This window comes from Xenopus tropicalis, chromosome 3 (genome assembly GCF_000004195.4).
Source record: "Xenopus tropicalis strain Nigerian chromosome 3, UCB_Xtro_10.0, whole genome shotgun sequence".
NCBI classification, from domain to species: domain Eukaryota; kingdom Metazoa; phylum Chordata; class Amphibia; order Anura; family Pipidae; genus Xenopus; species Xenopus tropicalis.
Window position 1 is genome coordinate 116,788,638 of NC_030679.2, and position 20,648 is coordinate 116,809,285.

General features: G+C 37.7%; 1 protein-coding gene across 7 annotated transcripts in view; it reads right to left on the bottom strand.

Moving 5' to 3' along the window:
* Positions 1-20,648, bottom strand: part of dennd4a (DENN domain containing 4A) — a 57,443-nt gene that overhangs the window by 30,074 nt on the left and 6,721 nt on the right. For all 7 annotated transcript variants that reach the window (XM_018092501.2, XM_031899252.1, XM_031899255.1 and 4 more), the window contains 6 exons: positions 5,703-6,035; positions 4,198-4,447; positions 3,178-3,247; positions 2,045-2,214; positions 1,657-1,898; positions 1,168-1,234 (listed from right to left, as the gene is read on the bottom strand). In XM_018092501.2, coding sequence (XP_017947990.2) covers positions 1,168-1,234; positions 1,657-1,898; positions 2,045-2,214; positions 3,178-3,247; positions 4,198-4,447; positions 5,703-6,035 — 1,132 coding nt within the window. The remainder of the gene's footprint in view (positions 1-1,167; positions 1,235-1,656; positions 1,899-2,044; positions 2,215-3,177; positions 3,248-4,197; positions 4,448-5,702; positions 6,036-20,648) is intronic.

A 20,648-nucleotide genomic window follows, 5' to 3' on the forward strand; every position in this document is an offset into this window, starting at 1 on the left:
AATAACGCAGCCCAAGAATCCGCCCAATGTGGCAAGGACCTAAGGGCAACAACATCTGAGGAGATTTGTCACAGTAAAAATGCGCTACTGTGGTCAACAAATCTCCCCAAAATGCTATCCCTTTTGCTAACATTAGATTTGCCACAAGTAAATTAATAATGGGAAAATGTAAAAGAAGTCATTTTTTTGTGATTAAGCTGAATTGCCGTGAGCAATTATTCCAATGTTCACAAACAAATCTTCTGGTGTGTTACTGCCCTAACTGGAAATGCAAAGTTTTTTAAATGGAAAAATAAAAAAAATTGGTGTGATAACCAATTGGTTAGATCTAAAAATCAAATACTGCTGCCTTTGCCAGAACACAGAGCTTTCCCTTTGGTGTAAATTTCATACTGAAATGCTTACGGTAAGCTATTTATAAAGAAATTACTTAAAGAATTAACTGCGGGGGTACCTAATATCCTGGCACACCCCAGTGAATTAGAATTTCATTGGGGCTCATTTATCAACACTAGGCAAATTTGCCTGTGGGCAGTAACCCATAGCAACCAATCAGTGATTGGATTTATTTAGCAAGCTGCAAGCAGAATAATAAATGCAACTATGTGATTGGTTATCATGGGTTACTGACCATTGATAAATAATCCCCTATGACCCCCTATTGTCTTTTAATGTATTAACATATTTATCAAAGCAGATTAAAGTATCAATTCATTAGAATGTGTCTGACTGCTTAGAGCAATTAAACATCATTTTGTTCTATGGGGCTAAAGGCCACCAAATCAATAATTGCAAAAAATGAAAGAGTTGCATTAAAATAACCCAATGCAATTTAATAGGATGTTACAAATTTATAAAAAGCTCTTTATTTTACCAAAACAACATGTTCCAGTATCGCAAAGAGCATTGTAAATAAAACTCTACGTAATTCTAGACATTACAGATTTATTTAAGGGCTTCTTAACCGATTTAGGTCTCTTGTTAGATGCAGAATCCCAGTGGAACAAGCAGCTTGAAAAAAAGGCTTTGTAAACCTTAGTGGATTGTACCATGGCAACAAAACTTGATGGAAAGCTCAGGTTCAATACTGCCAAGCATACGGAGCTTATAATGCACAGCATTAGGGTGGCCAATACACTGGATACAAGGAAGCGGGGGAAATGTTACCTGAACTAGAATGCGTGGTCTCTGTGGAGATGGGAATGGGACTTTGTGCATGAAGTGGGAGATATGTCTAGGAGGGAAAAAAAAAAAAAAAAAAGAACCAACATGAATAATTTACATAACATTGCCTGAGCAGATCACAACAGCTAAATTATTAAACATCTTATTTAAATGACTACCTTTCCTTACACCAGATTAAAAAAAGGTTCCTATTTGGAAAGTAAATAGGAAATGCTTGTGGAAAATGTTGTTATTGCCATGCAGCTCACTCCAGCAGAATATTTTGGTTTCAGAATTCGGAAACAACCAGTTATTTTGATAGGTGCCTTTAAGTCAATTCACTATAAATCCAGAGGTGCAATCAGGCTAATGTAAAAGAGCTGCACGGGAATAGCTGTAACATGGGATGTGGAAATGCCGAACATTATGTACTCATCTAAACTGACAAGAACAAGACAAAAAACAGTGAATTATCTTGCAAAAATAACTTACTTTTCTATTGGCAGCACATGAGGACCCGATATTGAATAGCGGTAAAGGAAAGTGAGAAATTTCTTGAAAGCATCAAAAAAAGGCCAGTGGGACAGCAGGCAGATGCACTTGTTGACATGGATACTTTTAGAAGAGTCCATCTGACCCTCTGCACTGCTCAAGAGGCCTAAATGTACTTGTTGCTTTTCAGTCAGCTGATCTTGAGCATATGGCTCATAAAACTGAATAGCAGCTCCATACACCTGAAGGGGAAACAACAAAATAATTATTATTCATTATTAAAATATCAACAAGAAACATATTTTAACATTTATCCTCCAGGCAATCCCAGAAAAAAATACTCTAAAATAGACTTTTACAAGCATTGAGATATGCTGGAAAAAGATACCTTTTCAGCTGATGCTCCAGTTAAAACAAAAGTGGAAAAAACAGGGAGTGGATAATTACTGTCAGATGGCCAACATTCAATTGTTGCCCCCATGGGTAGACAAAATAGTGGGACTGATTCCGGCAGAGGAAATGATTCATAATCCTCCTCTGGATACCTGCATATCAACCCTAAAGAACATATACAATAAACACGTTTAACTACAACATGCATAAAATACAGCAAAGACCATATTTTGTAAATCCTATTATTAAAAAAGAAAATATTGCGTTTTAGTGGTATTTGTGTATTATATATTAAACCCCAAAGTACTGATGGGCCAAGACCCAATTGTGACTGAGTCAGTGAAAATTCCTATTATTATTATTATATATTAAACCTCAGAGTACTGGTGGGCCAAGAGCCAATTGTGACTGAATCAAGAAACATTTCTATTAATATTATTATTACATATTAAACCCCAGAGTACTGGTGGGCCAAGACACAAGTGTGACTGAGTCAGGGAAAATCCCTATTAATATTATTACTATTATGTATTAAACCCCAGAGTACTGGTAGGCCAAGACTCTAGTGTGACCCAGTCAGGTTTATTCCCATTAACTCTTTCTATTTCTATCATAAAGGCAATATCTCCATCTATTTGTCAGGAGAGTGGGCTGTTAAAAAGTCAGAACTATCTTTAAACATAGGAAAAATAATACTTATTTTTAACAAAGTACTTAAGATCCAATGCTGTATGATGCTATAAAAGTCATGCACGTTCAAATTCTGTATTATTTCCAATAAATGTCAATGTAAGCACTTGGGACACATCCCTTAGTTTATTTTCAGACTCCCCAGATGACAGAAAGGACATAGTGACGTTTTACTTGTGAAGCTGCTTATTATTTGACACAATAACTTGCAAGTTAAAGGCTGTAAATTGCAAGGGAGCTTGAATTGCCTTTGCTTATGACATTATTTTAACACTACTTTTGTCAAAGATAGCTTATTTGCCATGCAACCTGCTCTAGCTTGGAACCCTACGCTACAGCTTTTATGATGTTGAAGAAGTCTGTTGCAGCAAGTTCAGAAAAAAACACTACAGCTAAAGGTCAAAGTAAAAATAAAATATTAATAATCCATGTACTTACCAGCTTTATAGGATACTGCATTTGTTTTGGCAACTGATTTCTTGTAGCACAGGTACACAGCAGAGCCCCACTAAAAAGCAAATGGAATCCAGAAAACAAAATATTAATAGCGCAGATCTATGTTACAGTTAATGAAGGACAGCCACTGTGGCTCTATATGCAAAAATAAATTAGACAGGTATTGTGATTTTCTAAATTGCACCAAAGCTAGAATTCATTTAAGAAATGATTCACCTGAAGATGCTAAAAAATACTAACTATTTCAGACACCCCTGCAAACACACAAATACAAATCGATTTTTCTTCACCTTAGAGCATGTGATCCAACCCAGGTGGTATCACTGATAACCTGCATTTGTTCTCCAACCCCAGCTGTTAATAAAGGCCCATGGCAAGATGATTCCTGTCAGAAGCTGTGTAGATCAGGGTTGGGAAACTATGCTGACTGACGGTATCAAATATTGCACTAAACTATATTTACATTCAGAAAAGGAGCCATACGTCATTATTATTTTATAGTCTTTGAATTATTTGCTTTTCTCTTCTGCCACTTTTCAATTTTCAAATGGGGGTCACTGACCCTGGCAGCCCAAAACTATTGCTCTGTGAGGCTACAGTCTTACTTATCTTTCTATGCAGGTCTACTACTATTTATATTCCCATTTCTCGTTTAATCCACTGCCTGGTGGCTAGGGTAAATAAGACCCTAGCAAACAGATAGCTGCTAAAATACCAAATTGCGAGCTGCTGAACAAATAATAATAAATAAGCTAAATAACTGAAAAACCATACCAAATAAAAAATGAAGACCATTTGTAGACTGTCTCAGAATATTAATGTCTACACCATATTAAAAGTTAACCCCTTTAAATTTAGAGGCTCCGCAACTAGCATTTATGTCACCTAGATACTTAAGACCACAGGTCAGTGTGGAGCCAGCAGTGGCCAATATTGCACCCATTACTATATTAAAAGTTTCAATGAAATAGGTAAGAAGTGAAGAACGATTCTTGGTCTTACCACGCTGCTGTTCAGATTCTTTTCCACTTTGCAAAATGTGTGTGGTGGAGTCTCTCCTTTGCTTGGTATAATGATGCAGATATCAGTTACAGCCAAGGAATTCTGGGTCATGCTCTCAGCAGCTCTGCGGTATGTGATAAATACTCTCTGTGAGGATGCACTACCGCTTATATTAGCTGGACGGCCATATGGAGTAGCCTGAATAATCTTGCAGCCCTGTTTTAATCTTTCCTTCCATTCGTACAATACCCTAAATATAAACAGCAAAAAAGGATAGATAGATACAGAGTGTTATGTGTTTGATTAATGTATCAAATTAATTAGAACATTATCTACTGTACTAATGCACTGATAAAATTGCTGTGTCTGCTTCTGAAACTCTGCCATAGTTTATTATTATATATACCCTGCTGTGTAGTCACAGGGGCAGCCATTCAAGCTGGAAAAAAAAGGAGAAAAGGCACAGGTTACATAGCAAATAACAGATAAAATACCATTGTATTCTACAGAGCTTATCTATTATCTGCAATGTAACCTGTGCCTTTTCTCCTTTTTTCCAGCTTGAATGGCTGCCCCCATGGCTACACTCATGCAAACCACATCATGCAATACACATTGTGTATTGTTGCAGCTAGAAAAAAAAGTTTGGCTGAGGAATCACGAATTGTTACATTTATAAAATAAAAACTAGTTGTAAAATAGATGTATTAAATATCCTCTACACCCACAACATTTGTGATACCAGCGACAATGGAATGAAAGTCCCTAAATATCTGACTTTAGTTTCTTCAGCTTAAAAATCCCCTTTAAGAAACAGAAATGCCACCCAGTTTTGGGGAGGATAAAGTAAGACAAAGGCATCAGCACCGTTAGGTCATCCATAAAGGGGCCATCAGAATCCGCTGACTTGACAGCTTACTGACCCAAGAGGCCATTTTTAAAAATACAGCTGGATGAGGAGCACATTAGCATGTTGATGTGGCCTTCTCCTAACATGCTTGTAGGCCCACAGTATGATCTGATCATGGCTTCCTTATAAATTACTTTCTGTACTTAAGTTTTAGGTTTTAGTTGTTTTACAACAAATATTTGGATGCCGGTTGTATGTTTTAATGCAACAATCTTAAAACTAACTTTCAGATTTAAATTTTGGTCCTAAAAATAACAAATCTGACAATGTTTTGGCCATTAATAAATGCCAGACAACAATTGTACGAAAGTTATGCCCCAGAAATACATTATAGGTCACCCATGGATATTGTCAGATAGGCAATACATGCATAGATATTATTGTTATCCCACAGAAATTTTCTAACCTGTCTGACTGACTAAACGACCAATTGCCATGGTATGAAAACTGTTGGGACAAGAATTCGGAGGCCACACCTGGTCCAAAAATTGTATGAAACTTTGTTTTGTTTAATTCACTCATTGTGTGTATGGCCAGCTTATCATTGGCCAAAACCAGAGGAAAACAAAAGTTCATCTTCATTTAATTGACTCACCCAAGATCTGTTAGAGGTGGTTTGTCTCTTCCTCTCCTGTAACAAAGATATATCTGTGGCCCTCGAATACTTCCATTATTGAGATCGGCTGATAGTCCAGTTGGGGTAAGGTCTATGCATACATATCCCTGTGGCACTTCCTCCCCTAAGGATTTGATTATCACAGTCACATCTGTAATGGGTTCCTTTGGTTTAGCTGTTTTATGACAGGCATCATTAAAGTGGATCTCCTCCTCAAGTGGTTTTGATGAATCTGTCAGTCCTGTAACTACAAAGTAGTCAGCCACACGGGGCCCTTTGTCTTCCATCATCTTCCGTTTTGGAGTAGGACAACTGAAAACCCAAAGAAAATGCTTTCTGTAAGAGGATATTTTACAAGCTTTGCAAAAACATAAAACTTCATAAGATATGAAACTTTGGCCCACAGAGCAGAGGAATATATAGTTGGGAGGGAGCCAGAATGCCTTGTACTCATGTACATGCTAATTTGGCAGGGGGTGGTCTTTTCTTCCCCTTTAAAGAGCAATTTTAATAAGATTTACAGCAGGGCAGGAAATTGATTCAAATAGTATTCTGGGACAAAACAGTTTTGTTTTTTTGGTGGGTATAAAGGGAACATATAAATTAGATTTAAAAAAAAAAAAAAATCAATAAAATGTAGGAAATGTTGCTAAACAAACACTTGCAAGACTGAAGCTTCAAAGAACAAAGGGAAGGCTGAGCGCTATTAGAAATCACTGTACAAACAGGTCACTGATCAGCTCTCTACAAAGCAGGGAATGTGGTTCTTTTGATCTGTGCCTCAGTTTTCATATTTACTTCCAATTAATAGAGATGGATTGTGGGTTATATAAAAAAGAAAAAACAGAGCTAAAAAGTGAAGGTTCTGATGTTTGCTTCTGTCAGCACTCATTTCAAAAAGACCTTATTAAACTCTATATTTTTGATTTACTTTTCAGTCAGTCAGTTCCGAATTACGGAAAGGCCATCTCCCATAGACCCCATTTTAATCAAAGAATTTACATTTTTATAAATTATTTTTATTTTCTCTGTAATAATAAACCAGTACCTTGTACTTGATCCCAACTAAGATATAATTAATCCTTATTGGAGGCAAAACAAACCTATTGGGTTTAATTACTGTTTAAATATTTTTTTTCGTAGACTTAAGGTAGGAGATCTGAATTACGGAAAGCATTCTGAGCATTCTGGATAATGGGTCCCATACCTGAATTAGTTTGTGGAGGGAGTTGATAAAAAGATTTGTTGACTAAAGTTTTATATTTTTTAGCCAAACATTTATTTTTTTTTGGGTGGAGAATAAGGGTCTGAAAGTAACCCATGATCTCCCATAGCTGGCACAAGTAGATTTTAGGAGAACCCTATTAGCAAAGGCATTTTATATATATATATATATGTAGGTAGGATTATACTCACATTCCTTGAGTCTAATCCCTTTTTTATACACTATTGCACTTAATTTACCTTTGCAGCCAATGTCTGGCCCTGAATTCTGAAGCCAAACTTACCATCTACTTTCCTGTCTAAATTATTTTCATTGATTCATTTGACTAAACTAACCATTTATACAATTATATGGCGCAACAATTTTACAAATATGTCCCCATCTGCCATTCCATTGCCCCCTCACTGGGCAGTCAGAACAATGGTGCTAACTGCCCAGTGAGCCAATATCCAGAGGGACCAAGGTGGCAACTTTTATCTAAATTTTATATGAGACTTCCAGAGTTGTACAGAGATTTACTTTTGTTCAACAGCTGGATATACATGCTAGTCATTTAGGTGCCCACTTCCATCAGAATATTTTTTTCCTGCATCATAGACACAGCAATGCTCAATTTGAAATGTAAGTAAAGCTGGCCATACACATTAAGATTTTTAAAAGATCTTTTTGTTATCATAGGACCAAGCTTATCCTGAAACGATTGTTTAAAAGTACAATTTGTCAATCAACAAAAACTACCGTTTCAAGCAATATCGATTAAAGTTAGGAAACTACCTGCTTGGTCCTGCAAACAATTGGACAATGGGCAAGTTTCATTGCTAATCAGGAAAATTTTCGAACCTGCTTGATCCATTTTCTGACCAATGATGGATGAAAAATCGCTAGATGCGTGATCGTTCGGTGCCCACTAAGCTTATAATAATTTGAAGGATTTGTTGGATCGCACTGAAATTGGTCATTAGGGAGAGAAAAATCTGAAAGTGTATGGCAACCTTAACTATAGGGAACACAAAGAGCGCATTTTGATATTTAGTGGTTTTACATGCAACTAACTACAGGGACCGCAACTACACTGGCAGACATACATTTTCCCTTACTTATATATAATTATTACCTGCTTTCAGTCCATCCAACTTTCCCTGCAGAACACAGGTGGAACAAGCAGTGCCACAAAAAGATCAAACTATGAATGGCTAAAAAACTATACCCCCAAACAATGTAGGTAAAAATATATTGCATAAACAAGCTCATATGTAAAACACTGCTTCATCTAAATAAACCATTTCCACAAAAAATATACTTTTTTAGTAGTGTGTGTCCTAAATAGAAAATTGCCTTTTTAAGAATGAAAAGCTGCCTCTTGGAATCATAGGATTCCCAGTGCACACAAACAAACCAAGGCACACATACATGCTAGGCTACATCAACCAATTAATCGTCAAAAATCTGCCTTTTGCTTTGGATGGCCGTTACCAGAGATATACTGTCTTGCTATTAGGCAAATGGTACATACAGTTCTTTTCAGACAGTGAACTACAACCATTTCTTTAAATATTTGTTGATGGAACTTGCATCTATTCCTTAAGAGGCAACTTGTTTTTTGTACTTCTCCTTCAAAAAAGGTGGAAGATACTCATGTGACTTCCTCAACCAGCACCTCAAAAGTCTAAATACATACAATGATATCTCCACCATAAGTTTGAAATGGTGCATGTACACCATCACCATGATGAATAATATATGGCTTTAAAATTGGACTAAAAAAAGACTGTTACCTGCATTTTTTAAAGCTTCCTGCCTAAAACCCAGTGAAAACAAGAGAACAAATGTTTAATGCAGCAGCTTTATTAACGTATGGTGGCATTACACTATACATTTTGGCTTATATAACCTTAAAGGTTCATCCAAGGCTAGTGGCATACCAGGCAGATTTATCCGCAGGCCAAGAATCTGCCCCTATGCTCTTAACAGATATTTAATGTGCCTGCACCCAGAGCCACTGCTTTGGCAAAGGTGCAGAGACACTTTCGGATTTTGGCATAGAAATTAGCAAAAATGCATTTTGGTGGGGAAATCTGCTCTTTGTGCCTGCACCCGGGCCAATGCAGTGGCTCCAGGTGCAGGCATATCAGAAAGATATTAGGAAAGTAGAGCCAGACTCTCGGCCTGCGTTTATCTGAGAATCTGCTTGGTGTGGCACTAGCCTAAAAGCACACAAAGCAAACCATGGCAAAATTGTTTCTGATGATCTTTAAAGACGAAGCAAAAAAGAAAATAAATAAATGTTATGGCTTCAACTTAAATGTTTCCAAAATCAAAATTATTCCCTACAGGAATCTTGGTTACTTTAAGCTGGTTTTGACAACAAAAATGTCAGCTTTTCATCATTGCTGGCATTAATATTCTGATCATTGCTATTCCTGGCCCAGATTAATCAAGCTTTCTCTAAACCCCAGTAGCCAACTGATTTTTTCTGTATGTTTCTGCCTGAGAGTTTCTTAAATACATCAGTCAGGTAAAAGCTCACAGTAAATGGACACTTAGGGGAATCAAATCGGTAAAATGTTTGTTACAAATCAGTAAAATGTTTGCTCAGTTTCCCAGAACTGTACGTTTTGGCAATGATGTATTACTATTAGGAGACAGGGATGACATTTGTACAAGGCAGACAGACAGCCAGGCAAAGACAGAGCTCGGGGAGGGAGAATAAAGCTTTGTTTGACAGATTAGGTTTTTAGGCAAGATGTCTGGGTCGTGCTTTGTAGGCAATACTTATAAGGAGTCGATCTCTTATAAACTGAAGTAAATGAGTTAAAGGTAACCATGGTCAAAAGCTAAAAATAAGATAGATAACACAACGTTACATAATTACCGAAAATGGCAACACTCATGGGGTGAAACAAACACACTGAACTAATACAAAAATAAAACAAACCCATGGATACAAGGTTAATAATAAAGCAAACACTTTCATAAATTACAAAAAAAGGTACAAAACCTGTTAGGTAAGGTAAAAACTGTTATTAGGGCTTAAAAGCAACACAGGGGAGAAAACAAACCAGTATTCCGAATCTCGATTCACTATACTCAGTATTCCCAATCTATATGCTTTATACTCAGTATTCCCAATCTATATGCTTTATACTCAGTATTCCAAACGAACTCAGTATTGTGAATTTATATGTGTTATACTCAGTATTCTGTATTTATATGTGTTATACTCAGTATTCTTAATTGATATGTATTATGCTGATCTGATTACAGTGAATGTCTGTGAAACAGCTGCTTGTTACATGCAAGTTATATTTGATGTCTTTGCCTCTGACTTGGCATTTTCAGTAGAGTTTTTTTTTATCCAGTTCCTTATATTCTTAATTCTCCTTTATCTAACACCAGAAACAAAAAAAGAAAGAGGAAGACAGTCTGTCATTGTAGTGATAGGGAAAAACACAAAACCACATAATAAAAAGGAACAGAATGTTTTTAAGTTTCCAGAAAAAGAGATAATTAAATGGCTTTAAAACATGTGCAATGCCATGCACCCAAACCATGCAATTAGTGGTCATGCTACTAACAATATAAAGAGTTTTAGCTGGAGTCTTTATTGTACTTCAGACAACACAAAAACATAGGAAGGAAGGAACAGCTCGATGTACCAGGGATGTTGTTGCTTAATAAACTTGCATGTAACCAGACTTATGTAAATCATAAACAAACTCTGGAGTGCTGGGAAACATGTCAGTGCTCTATAAATAAATGGTCATCAAAATCATTTTACTTCAAATATACTTTACCCTACCTGGGAAGAAATATAGAACACACATTCAACAACGACCAAGGTAAATGCGCAAGCAAACAAATATTTTGTACACTGAAAAAAGTCCAAAGAGGGTGAAGTTCAGTAAGGTTGAGTTATACCAGCTCTGCAAACACATGAAAACAACCTTATATAAAGCTTTAGGGTTTCTGGCACTGCTGATGCGTAAACTTCAGGTATTATTGTAGTCAATAATACCCATACACTAGGAGCCAGCCTAGATTAACAAGTAGCAAATTGCTTTCTTAATCTATGTTGTCCTTAGTTTTCTAGAAAAATGTTTGCCCAAAAATGGAGAGATATAAAATGAACCACACTAATTGGTAGTGTATTTGGGGTATCCTTAATTGAGAAGAATCTGGGGATTTTTGTGGATAAACAGCTGTGTAACTCTAGGCAGTGTCATGCAGTAGCTATTAAAACAAAAAGTGCTCTCTTGCATACAAAAGGGTGTTAACTTGAGGGATTAAAACATAATTTTGCCTCTTTATAGGTCCCTGGTAAGGCCTCACCTTGAGTATGCAGTGCAGTTTTGGGCTCCAGTCCTTAAGAAGGATATTAATGAGCTGAAGAGAGTGCATTAGCGTGCAACTAAACTGGTAAAGGGGATGGAAGATTTAAACTATGAGGTTAGACTGTCAAGGTTGGGGTTGTTTTCTCTGGAAAAGAGGCGCTTGCGAAGGGACATAATTACTCTGTACAAGTACATTAAAGGACATTATAGACAGATAGGGGTATGATATTTCCCACAGAAAAGATCAACACACCAGAGGCCACCCATTTGGATTAGAGCAGGGGTGTCAAACTCAATCACATAATGGGGCCGAAATCTAAAACACAGGCTAAGTCATGGGCCAGATTTTTAATTAATATACTTAGTAAGATACTAAGGGGTATATTTCTTCACAATGTTTAAAAAGTGGAGAAGGACATTACCGGTGATGTTGCTCATAGCAGCCAATAGATGCTTTGCTGCTATTGAAATCTGATTACTGATTGGATGCCTTGGGCAACATTACTGGTAATGCTTCACTCCACTTTTTACACAGCATGATAAATATACCCCTTAGTCTTAGTTACTATGTGAGGAAAATGGAAATTGATCAGGCTGGATGGTCAGACACACTCACCAAGGGCCACATAAAACAGCCAGGTGGGCCGGATTTGGCCTCCAGGCCTTGTGTTTGACATATATGGATTAGAGGAACAGAACTTTAAAGGGCATGTCAACCTCATAATTTTTTGCCTAATAAAAGCAACTTTCCAATATGAATTTATTTATAAATGCAATTGCTTTTAAAGGGAAACTAAACCCCCAAACAATGTAGGTCTCTATAAAAATATAGTGCATAAAGCATCTGATATGTAAAACCCTACTTCATCTAAATAAACCATTTTCATAAAAATATATTTTTTTAGTAGTGTGTGCTACTGGGTAATCCTAAATAGAAAATTGTCATTTTAAGAATTAAGGGAATAATTCTAATATAGTTAGTTAAGCATAAAAGTAATCTATAAAGGCTGGAGTGAGCAGATGTCTAACATAATAGCCAGAACTCTACTTCCTGCTTTCAGCTCTCATAGTCAGTGACTTTACGGGGACCACATGGGACACTGCTTAGTTTGTTTGTGAGCATGCAGGTCAGATTCAAAAGCAAACTAACTGAACAGTTATGTCCCATATGGCCCCCCTCAAGTCAATGATTGGTTACTGACTGCTAACGGTTTAGAAAAGTTGCAAAGGAGGAAGTAGTGTTCTGGCCATTATGTTAGGCATCCGTTCAGTCCAGCCTTTATAGATGACATTTTTGGCTAACTAACTATATTGAAAACATTTTTTATTTTGTGCAGTCTATCTATTTTACCCAGTTTCATTTTTACACTGAACTGTTCCTTTAATACTAATAGTAGTGAAATAGCCCATTGTGAGTTGTTATAAAAAATAGGGGAAAGAAGATGTTTTAGTCCAGTTTGCTCTTTATTTAAACTGTTAATACACAGGTCAGTATTAGCTTTTGACTAGGCCCCTACAGACTGGGTTGGCTGTGTACTGGTTCTTACATCCCCACTGGGTAAGGGCTGCATTAGACAATGGATGCATTCCGCACCCAAATGGCTTCCACAGGCAACTATTATAATTTAGTTGTTGGCCTGGTGGTCAAATGGCCAGATCAACCCAATTTGGCCCACATAAGAGACTATTGTCATACTCACACAGCTCTGGAGTATGAACAATGAAATAGTGCAGACTGGTCTTTCTAAACTTGTAGCTGTGTCTTTCTAAACTTGTGTCTATGTCTAACAGTGCACAGCGAGCAAACATGCTGCCAAAAATATATTGGTCAATAATAACCTCACACAATAACTGAAATAATTGCTAACTCAGTAGAAAACATTCCTAAGTAATTAGTGCACAAAGGGAAGGAAATGTCTGTTCTACTTTTATAATTGCAAGAAAATATATATAGATTATATATTATTTTTTATTACAGAAAACATATGGTTATTAGAAGAAAATATCAATGATATGATATAGCCTGTGTAAAAAGTGAATATTGGGTAGCCAGTGCATGGGCATCAGTGCCACCATTCTGGCAGAATGCAAAGCTTTCCTTACCAACAAAATGGCGCTTGTCTTCTTTCTGTAGTTGTGTAATTCCAAGGTTGAAGGAAACAAGATTTATATAACTTATATAGTGTAATAAGTTTATTATCCTTGACTTTTAACCCGACAGAAAACAATTTAAAATTTTGTTTTAGGGTGACAGGTCCCCTTTAACCATTCTGTAACCTAATTTGCTTATACAAATTGGGGCTTGGATTCGGTTCAGTATTTGGCAAAATCTTCGGGTTTGCCCGAATCCCAAAAAAGTGTATTTAGTGCTTCCCTAATTTGAAACATATGACTCCTAATGATGTATGAACATTTTTAACTAAATTATACAATACAGTAATAGTAAAAACAGGGGAACAAACACTGCAATAGATACAATTAAGTATACACTGTAACAAAGATTACGTGGCGCAGGTTAAAAGAAACAGGATGAAGGAGGTCTCTATCCCATAAAGCTTACAATCTAAGTAGATCTTTACCCAAAGTAAGAATAGGCACTTCTGAAGTGTCACAGTCTCTAAAGGACAGTACAAGCTAACTTTAAGACAGGACTGTATCTCTATCCAATATTAAATCTAATGAATAATGCCAGTTAGCAAATATACAGAATATTGACACATTCTGACTGTGCTACATACACATACAGAATAGTGCTATATAATTAAATGTGTATATACATTGTGTAACGTGCTCTAGAGCATGATTTATCTAACTGAGGCTGCTGACCATACACCATGGGGCTGATTTATAAACATAAATGCTTAAATTCACAAGGGTAGTTGTCAATAGCAACCAATAAGCAATTAATTTAGAATAGCCTACTGCAAGTAAAGATGGACATGGTACATTTGGAATGCCCTCCCTGATTTCCTCCGGAGAGAATCCGCCCTCAGTCTTTTTAAAACTAAACTAAAAGACTACCACACTCGCCCAGCACCTGATCTGGGAACTAGCACTTATATTGTAGTGTCACCCACTGTGACCTACAGCACTTATACTGCATTTGCCTATTTGTGTCTGTAAGTTCCCCTCCCATATAGATTGTAAGCTCTACGGGGCAGGGACCTCCATCCTCTTGTGTCTTTGACTCTTAACTTGTTGCAACTGTACTTATCTTGTATTTATCTGTATTTATTGTTATACTTTGTATTTATCTATTATCTTAATAACCCCCTGTTTGTATTAATGTATTCTACTGTACAGCGCTGTGTACATAAGTAGCACTTTATAAATAAAGATTTACATACATACATTCATTTTGCAAGACCTTCATCTGATCTGGCCACCAACACAGCAGGCCAAACTGGAGTGATCTGATTGCTTGGCTCCCAGCTCAACAACAGCAATGGGAGCCTATGCACACCTATCAAGAGAGCACCACACAACATGGATTCTGAAAACTGCCCGGCTGGCTGATTTTTAGGACACATATTGATCAGGCTCCCGAGGGGCCCATAAACTACAGACTGCAGTTTTTTTTTTAATTAATATAATCTGTAGTTGCTGTAGTTTTTTCATTATGCAACACATGGGTTTTGGGAGGATCCCCCAATTAGAAAGTATATACTTACTATTGAGCTGATTGCACTGTATTTCATCTATTCTAATACCAGCCTATAAACTGCAGGCTTTTACGACTGCACCTTAGCTTCTATTTGCACCAACTTCTGTTTGGATAGTATCCGCATTTTCCATCTGTTGTACTGTACTATGGGAAATGCTAACTGGCTAAGGAAAAAAAAAAAAGATGTTGTTTACATCCTCCAATGGTTTTGGATAAAGGAAGTCTGTCTCATACAGAATGTAGAGTATACATTTCCATATGACAACTGCGGACAGACAACAAAGCAATCACAACTAACTTGTATGGCCTTAGCTGGAAAGTATATGATTTACTATGTTACTTTTAACCCTCATCCTGCTATAAAGTTACACAAAGTAAAATTTAATTCTTTTAAAAATACTTTTGTGAATAATATTAGTCCAGAGGCTCTCAACCATATTGTTGCTTCACAGCCTGTCCAGCAGTCTGTCCTGACTTTTTTCAGTCTCTAATGGCACCCAGGATCTCGAAGTCTAAGGAATACTGAACAGGCAGATTTATCAAGTTTACTTTAAACACTGAATTGCTCATTTACTATTATTTTTGGTATTTTTAAAATTCACTACTAATCAAATAATTAAATAAAAACACGAAGTTGTGTTAACTCTTTATGCTCTATAGATAAAATCAGCAACACTGGGCTGTAACACCCCTCTGAATTGTTAAGCTCATCTGCAAAGTTTTTATGCACACAAAATATTCCAGAGTGGAAAATATCATAACATGATAAATATGTCCCATAGAAAAAATTACAGAGAATCCCAGGCACTAACTTCTACGATGTACTTAATGTGTATATAATAACTATAGAAAAGAAGGACACAGTGTTACAAATGGGCACATAATTGCTGTTGTTGTGCAAAAGGAGTAAACAGGTATGGGATCGGAAACCAGTTATCCAGAAGGCTCCAAATTACGAGAAAGCTATCTCCCATTGTCTCAATTTTATCAAATAATTACATTTTTTAAAACTGATTTCCTTTTTCTCTGTAATAATAAAACAGTATCTATGTACTTGATCCCAAATAGGATATAATTTATCTTTATTAGAGGCAAAACAACCCCACTGGGTTTATTTAATGTGCAAATTATTTTTTTTAAGATATAGTAAGGGGATCCAAATTACACTAAGATCCCTTATCCGGAAAACCACAGGTTTCAATATAACAGGTCCCATACCTGTATATGATTTCAGTCCATAATGAATTCTTCTTTTTTAAGAGTAGGTTCTAATTAAATACAAAGAACACAATCATGTTCACTCTTTGTTCAGTGACCGCAGTTCCTATCAACTTCAGAAATCAATTTAAATGAAATTGTTAGGACCCTTTTCTGCACAACAGGGAAAAGTAACAAAGTGATACAGGAGGGACCCAAAAATATATTTGAATATTGTATTCAATGCCATATAAGAAACTCACACATTTAATTAGGTGGCAAACATTCTTACGCTACATTGCCCAGCTTCACTTATAGGTCATTCATTGCACCGGCAGGGAGTAAGTTGCCATTTAAACTATAGCCTCTTTGGCTTAAACCATTCACAGCACTCAGGTTAATGGTGTAATAAGCCATTACATTTAATATTCCTTTTTGAGTCCCAGGTTAGGCTCATCCAGAATGCACCTAATACCAAAAGCAAATACCTTGGCACATTGTGCAGTTATTCCTGCTGCTAGGAGCATTTAAAATGGTTTGGAATTCAACACAGAAGTCTGAGCTTTCCCTCCCACCAAGTATTTTACCTTGATGTGAGTTATACACTTCCCCGAATGCTTAGGTGGTTGGCACTGGATTAAAAGTTACTGACCGACATGCTGATGCACGCTTTGTAACACACTTCAAGCCAATAAAAAGTTATGTTAAAGTTTCTAACAAGTGCCCACATGAGACAGTGTGTCTTTCTCTTCCCTCTATAGACATGCCCCTTAGTGATGTTTCTTTATTAAAGTAGACCCTATAACCCCTGGTGTAAGAGTAGTACTTTTCATTTATTCTGCAGACAAATCTGAATTGAAAGCTACAAAAGCACCAGTAAGGAGCAGAGAATCATGATTTGCCTTTATTTAGTAATCCAGTTTCTTTCTAATTATATACTTAAAGGTGAGGTTCAACTTCAAAATGGTTTTCTTTTTATATCTCTTGTATATGACAATGGGGGTTGCACCAAATCCACAATTTCAACAAAAGATTCAGCATGTGCAAATAAGAATGGTCAGCAAACTGTCTTCCAACTTTTTGCTGTTGATGAGATTCTGGGTGTCTGAGTACAGCTGCAGGTTGGGCACACCTGATATATATATGAAATATTGGTTTGAGATGTTCTATACTATAATGTCAGTTGTACCATTTACCTATGGCTAATGCCACACCATGGGTATGGCGTATATTTTTGGCAAGCCGAAAAATGCTTGCAGAAAATACGCGCCATAAGCTCCTACCCATGCCTGCACCCGAATGAATGGAATACGCTTGGGTGCAGGCGCATGTAGCCAATATCCACCAAAAGACGCAAGACTTCATATTGGCTACATGTGCCTGCACCCAAGCGTATTTTATTCATTTGGGTTCAGGCACAGGTAGAGGCATTTTTTAGCGTGCGGCACATATTCCCAGCAAGCGTTTTTTGGCTTGCCGAAAATACGCTACGTGTGGCATTAGCCTATGTTTTATCTGATGCTGGGGTCCCAGAGTAGTCATCCTTTCCCTACCATAAAACTAGCCCTGTGTCTGCACTCAGCAGCTTCAGAAAGATCTAGTGTGGCTAAACATAGTAGTCAGTTCAAGTTCTGAACAACAAAGACTTTAATTTTCAACACTTTGTCTCTTTGCTACTTTAGCTTTCATCCTGGCTACATTATATCAACGGAAAATGTCTTAAACACTGTTTCTCACATATTCAGACTATTCCCACTGACAAGTGTCTGACACCATTGATGGTGCCCTTGTGACAATTTACTATTCATACTGACAGCTATCTCTAAGAATATGCCCCTGCCACCTTCTATTGACTATAATTAAGAAATATCTATGTTTGTTATTTCTTGCACAGGTCAGTACAGAGAAGTGAAGTTGAAAATACTTTCATAGAAATTCCTGTCCTTCAGAACTATTGTGGAAGCAGTAGAAGGCAATATGTCACAGTCACAGTTAAACCACCCCCTTAAGATAAGCTTCTTATCTAAAAGCCTTAGAAGTAGGCAATAACTGGGGGAAAAGCGGGGCTCATTTATACCACTATTTCAACAGGGAAAGAGAAGGTAATAAAGGCTAAAAACAAACCATGACTAGTAGCATTTTATCATGAAAAAATCATGCGTAAATAAAAAAAAATGGGCAGAATACACTAGTCCTATTTGTTTGGCTCATCTTGAGGGACCCTTCAAGCTGATAAGTATCTTGTTATCTGTAACCTCTCTCAAGCTGTGTCTGTGCCATGCACTATATGTTTCTCCTAAGGGCTGTGAGAGGAAACTTCGGAGACTTCGGCAAATCGCGGCGTCGCATATGCCATCTCACTGGCAATTTACATTCTAGCAGGTGGGATGGCATTTCGGGGAGATTAGTTGCCCGCAACAAGGGAGATTTTTTGCACAGCGACTAATCTCCCAGTGTGTCACAGCCGTAACAGTTCTCTTATGCCATCTTAGCATTCTCTTTATCATCATCATCCTCTTTTATTTATAAAGCACCAGCAAGGGGTCTTACAAAAATGTAATATAACATAGTTACATAGTAAAGCTACAGAGTAAGGATCAGAAGGTTCTACTCAAAACAGCTTACAATGTAAAGGGTTGGGGTACATTTGCAACTTGAAAAATATGGAAACAATCAGTGATTTATAAGCTGACATCTGATCAATCAAGATACATTGAATAAGCTTCCCTAAAATCTGTGTGCCAGGCAGTGCTCTCACAAAGCACCGTCTCTGTGTCACGGTCTCAGGCATTTCTTTTATACAGTGCCATTCTGTACCAGGCAGCTCTCTCATACTGTGTCATCTCTGCACCAGGCAGTTCTCTCATGCAGTTCTGTCTCTGTGCCAGGCAACTCTACCAAACAGTCTCCTTAGCATCTAAGGCATGCCACATTCATTAGCCTGACAAGTCTTTGGCTCTGTCAGTGCCAAGCTGCCTTCTCCTTGATGTCCTCCCTTAAAGGAGAATGCAAGTCAAAATTTAAAAATCATACTGCCCAATAGTCCTCCTATTGTTTAGTACAAACGCCACACTTTTGGCTCACCTAATCATATATTTACTCAGTCACACTTACTTCACATTTTCTAGAACAGGCAGCCATCTCTAAAAAGGTATTCTCCCTTCCTTCCTTGCTTCATACTGCACATGTGTTTCATTCCCTCCCCTCTGCCAGATCCGCTTCTGATTGGCTGGTGGGCATGTGTAGCTCAGAACAGGAGACAGGATCAAGTTACACACATGCTCAGAGAATAGGAAGGCTGCCGCTGGCACCCACAGGAAGGACAGAGACATTTCAGTGATGTCACTGTAGTCCTCACACTGCTGTAGGCTGCCAGCACCATATCTCAGAGAAGCAAGCAGGGATCTGGGAATTTAGATATGCAGTAAGTACTTAAAAAGAATGCCTTTAGACTTACTTTTAATTTATATTAACCTTTCATTGTCCTTTAAAGTTCTCTGGTGGTACAGTCTCTGGCACTGCCATCCCATACACTCTACCTCGCCATGGCATACAGTCTCACTGACAGTCTCTGTTAGTACCATACCATACAGTCTCACTGACAGTCTCTGTTACTGCCATATCATACAGTCACACTGACAGTCTCTGTTACTGCCATACCATACAGTCTCACTGACAGTCTCTGTTACTGCCATATCATACAGTCACACTGACAGTCTCTGTTACTGCCATATCATACAGTCACACTGACAGTCTCTGTTACTGCCATACCATACAGTCTCACTGACAGTCTCTGTTACTGCCAAACCATACAGTCCCACTGACAGTCTCTGTTACTGCCTTACCATACAGTCACACTGACAGTCTCTGTTACTGCCATACCATACAGTCACACTGACGGTCTCTGTTACTGCCAAACCATACAGTCCCACTGACAGTCTCTGTTACTGCCAAACCATACAGTCCCACTGACAGTCTCTGTTACTGCCATACCATACAGTCCCACTGACAGTCTCTGTTACTGCCATACCATACAGTCACACTGACGGTCTCTGTTACTGCCATACCATACAGTCCCACTGACAGTCTCTGTTACTGCCATACCATACAGTCCCACTGACAGTCTCTGTTACTGCCATACCATACAGTCACACTGACAGTCTCTGTTACTGCCATACCATACAGTCTCACTGACAGTCTCTGTTACTGCCAAACCATAGAGTCTCACTGACAGTCTCTGTTACTGCCATACCATACAGTCTCACTGACAGTCTCTGTTACTGCCATACCATACAGTCTCACTGACAGTCTCTGTTACTGCCAAACCATACAGTCTCACTGACAGACCACTGTGACACATCACAAATCCCTGCCAGAAACACCGTGCTGACAGCCCCTACACCTGCCCCACGGACACACATGCTACATTCTCACCCACACTGACTCGTCTCCGCACACAATATACAGGCTCAGCGCATCTCTAAACCCTCCAAGACATGCCTTTCACT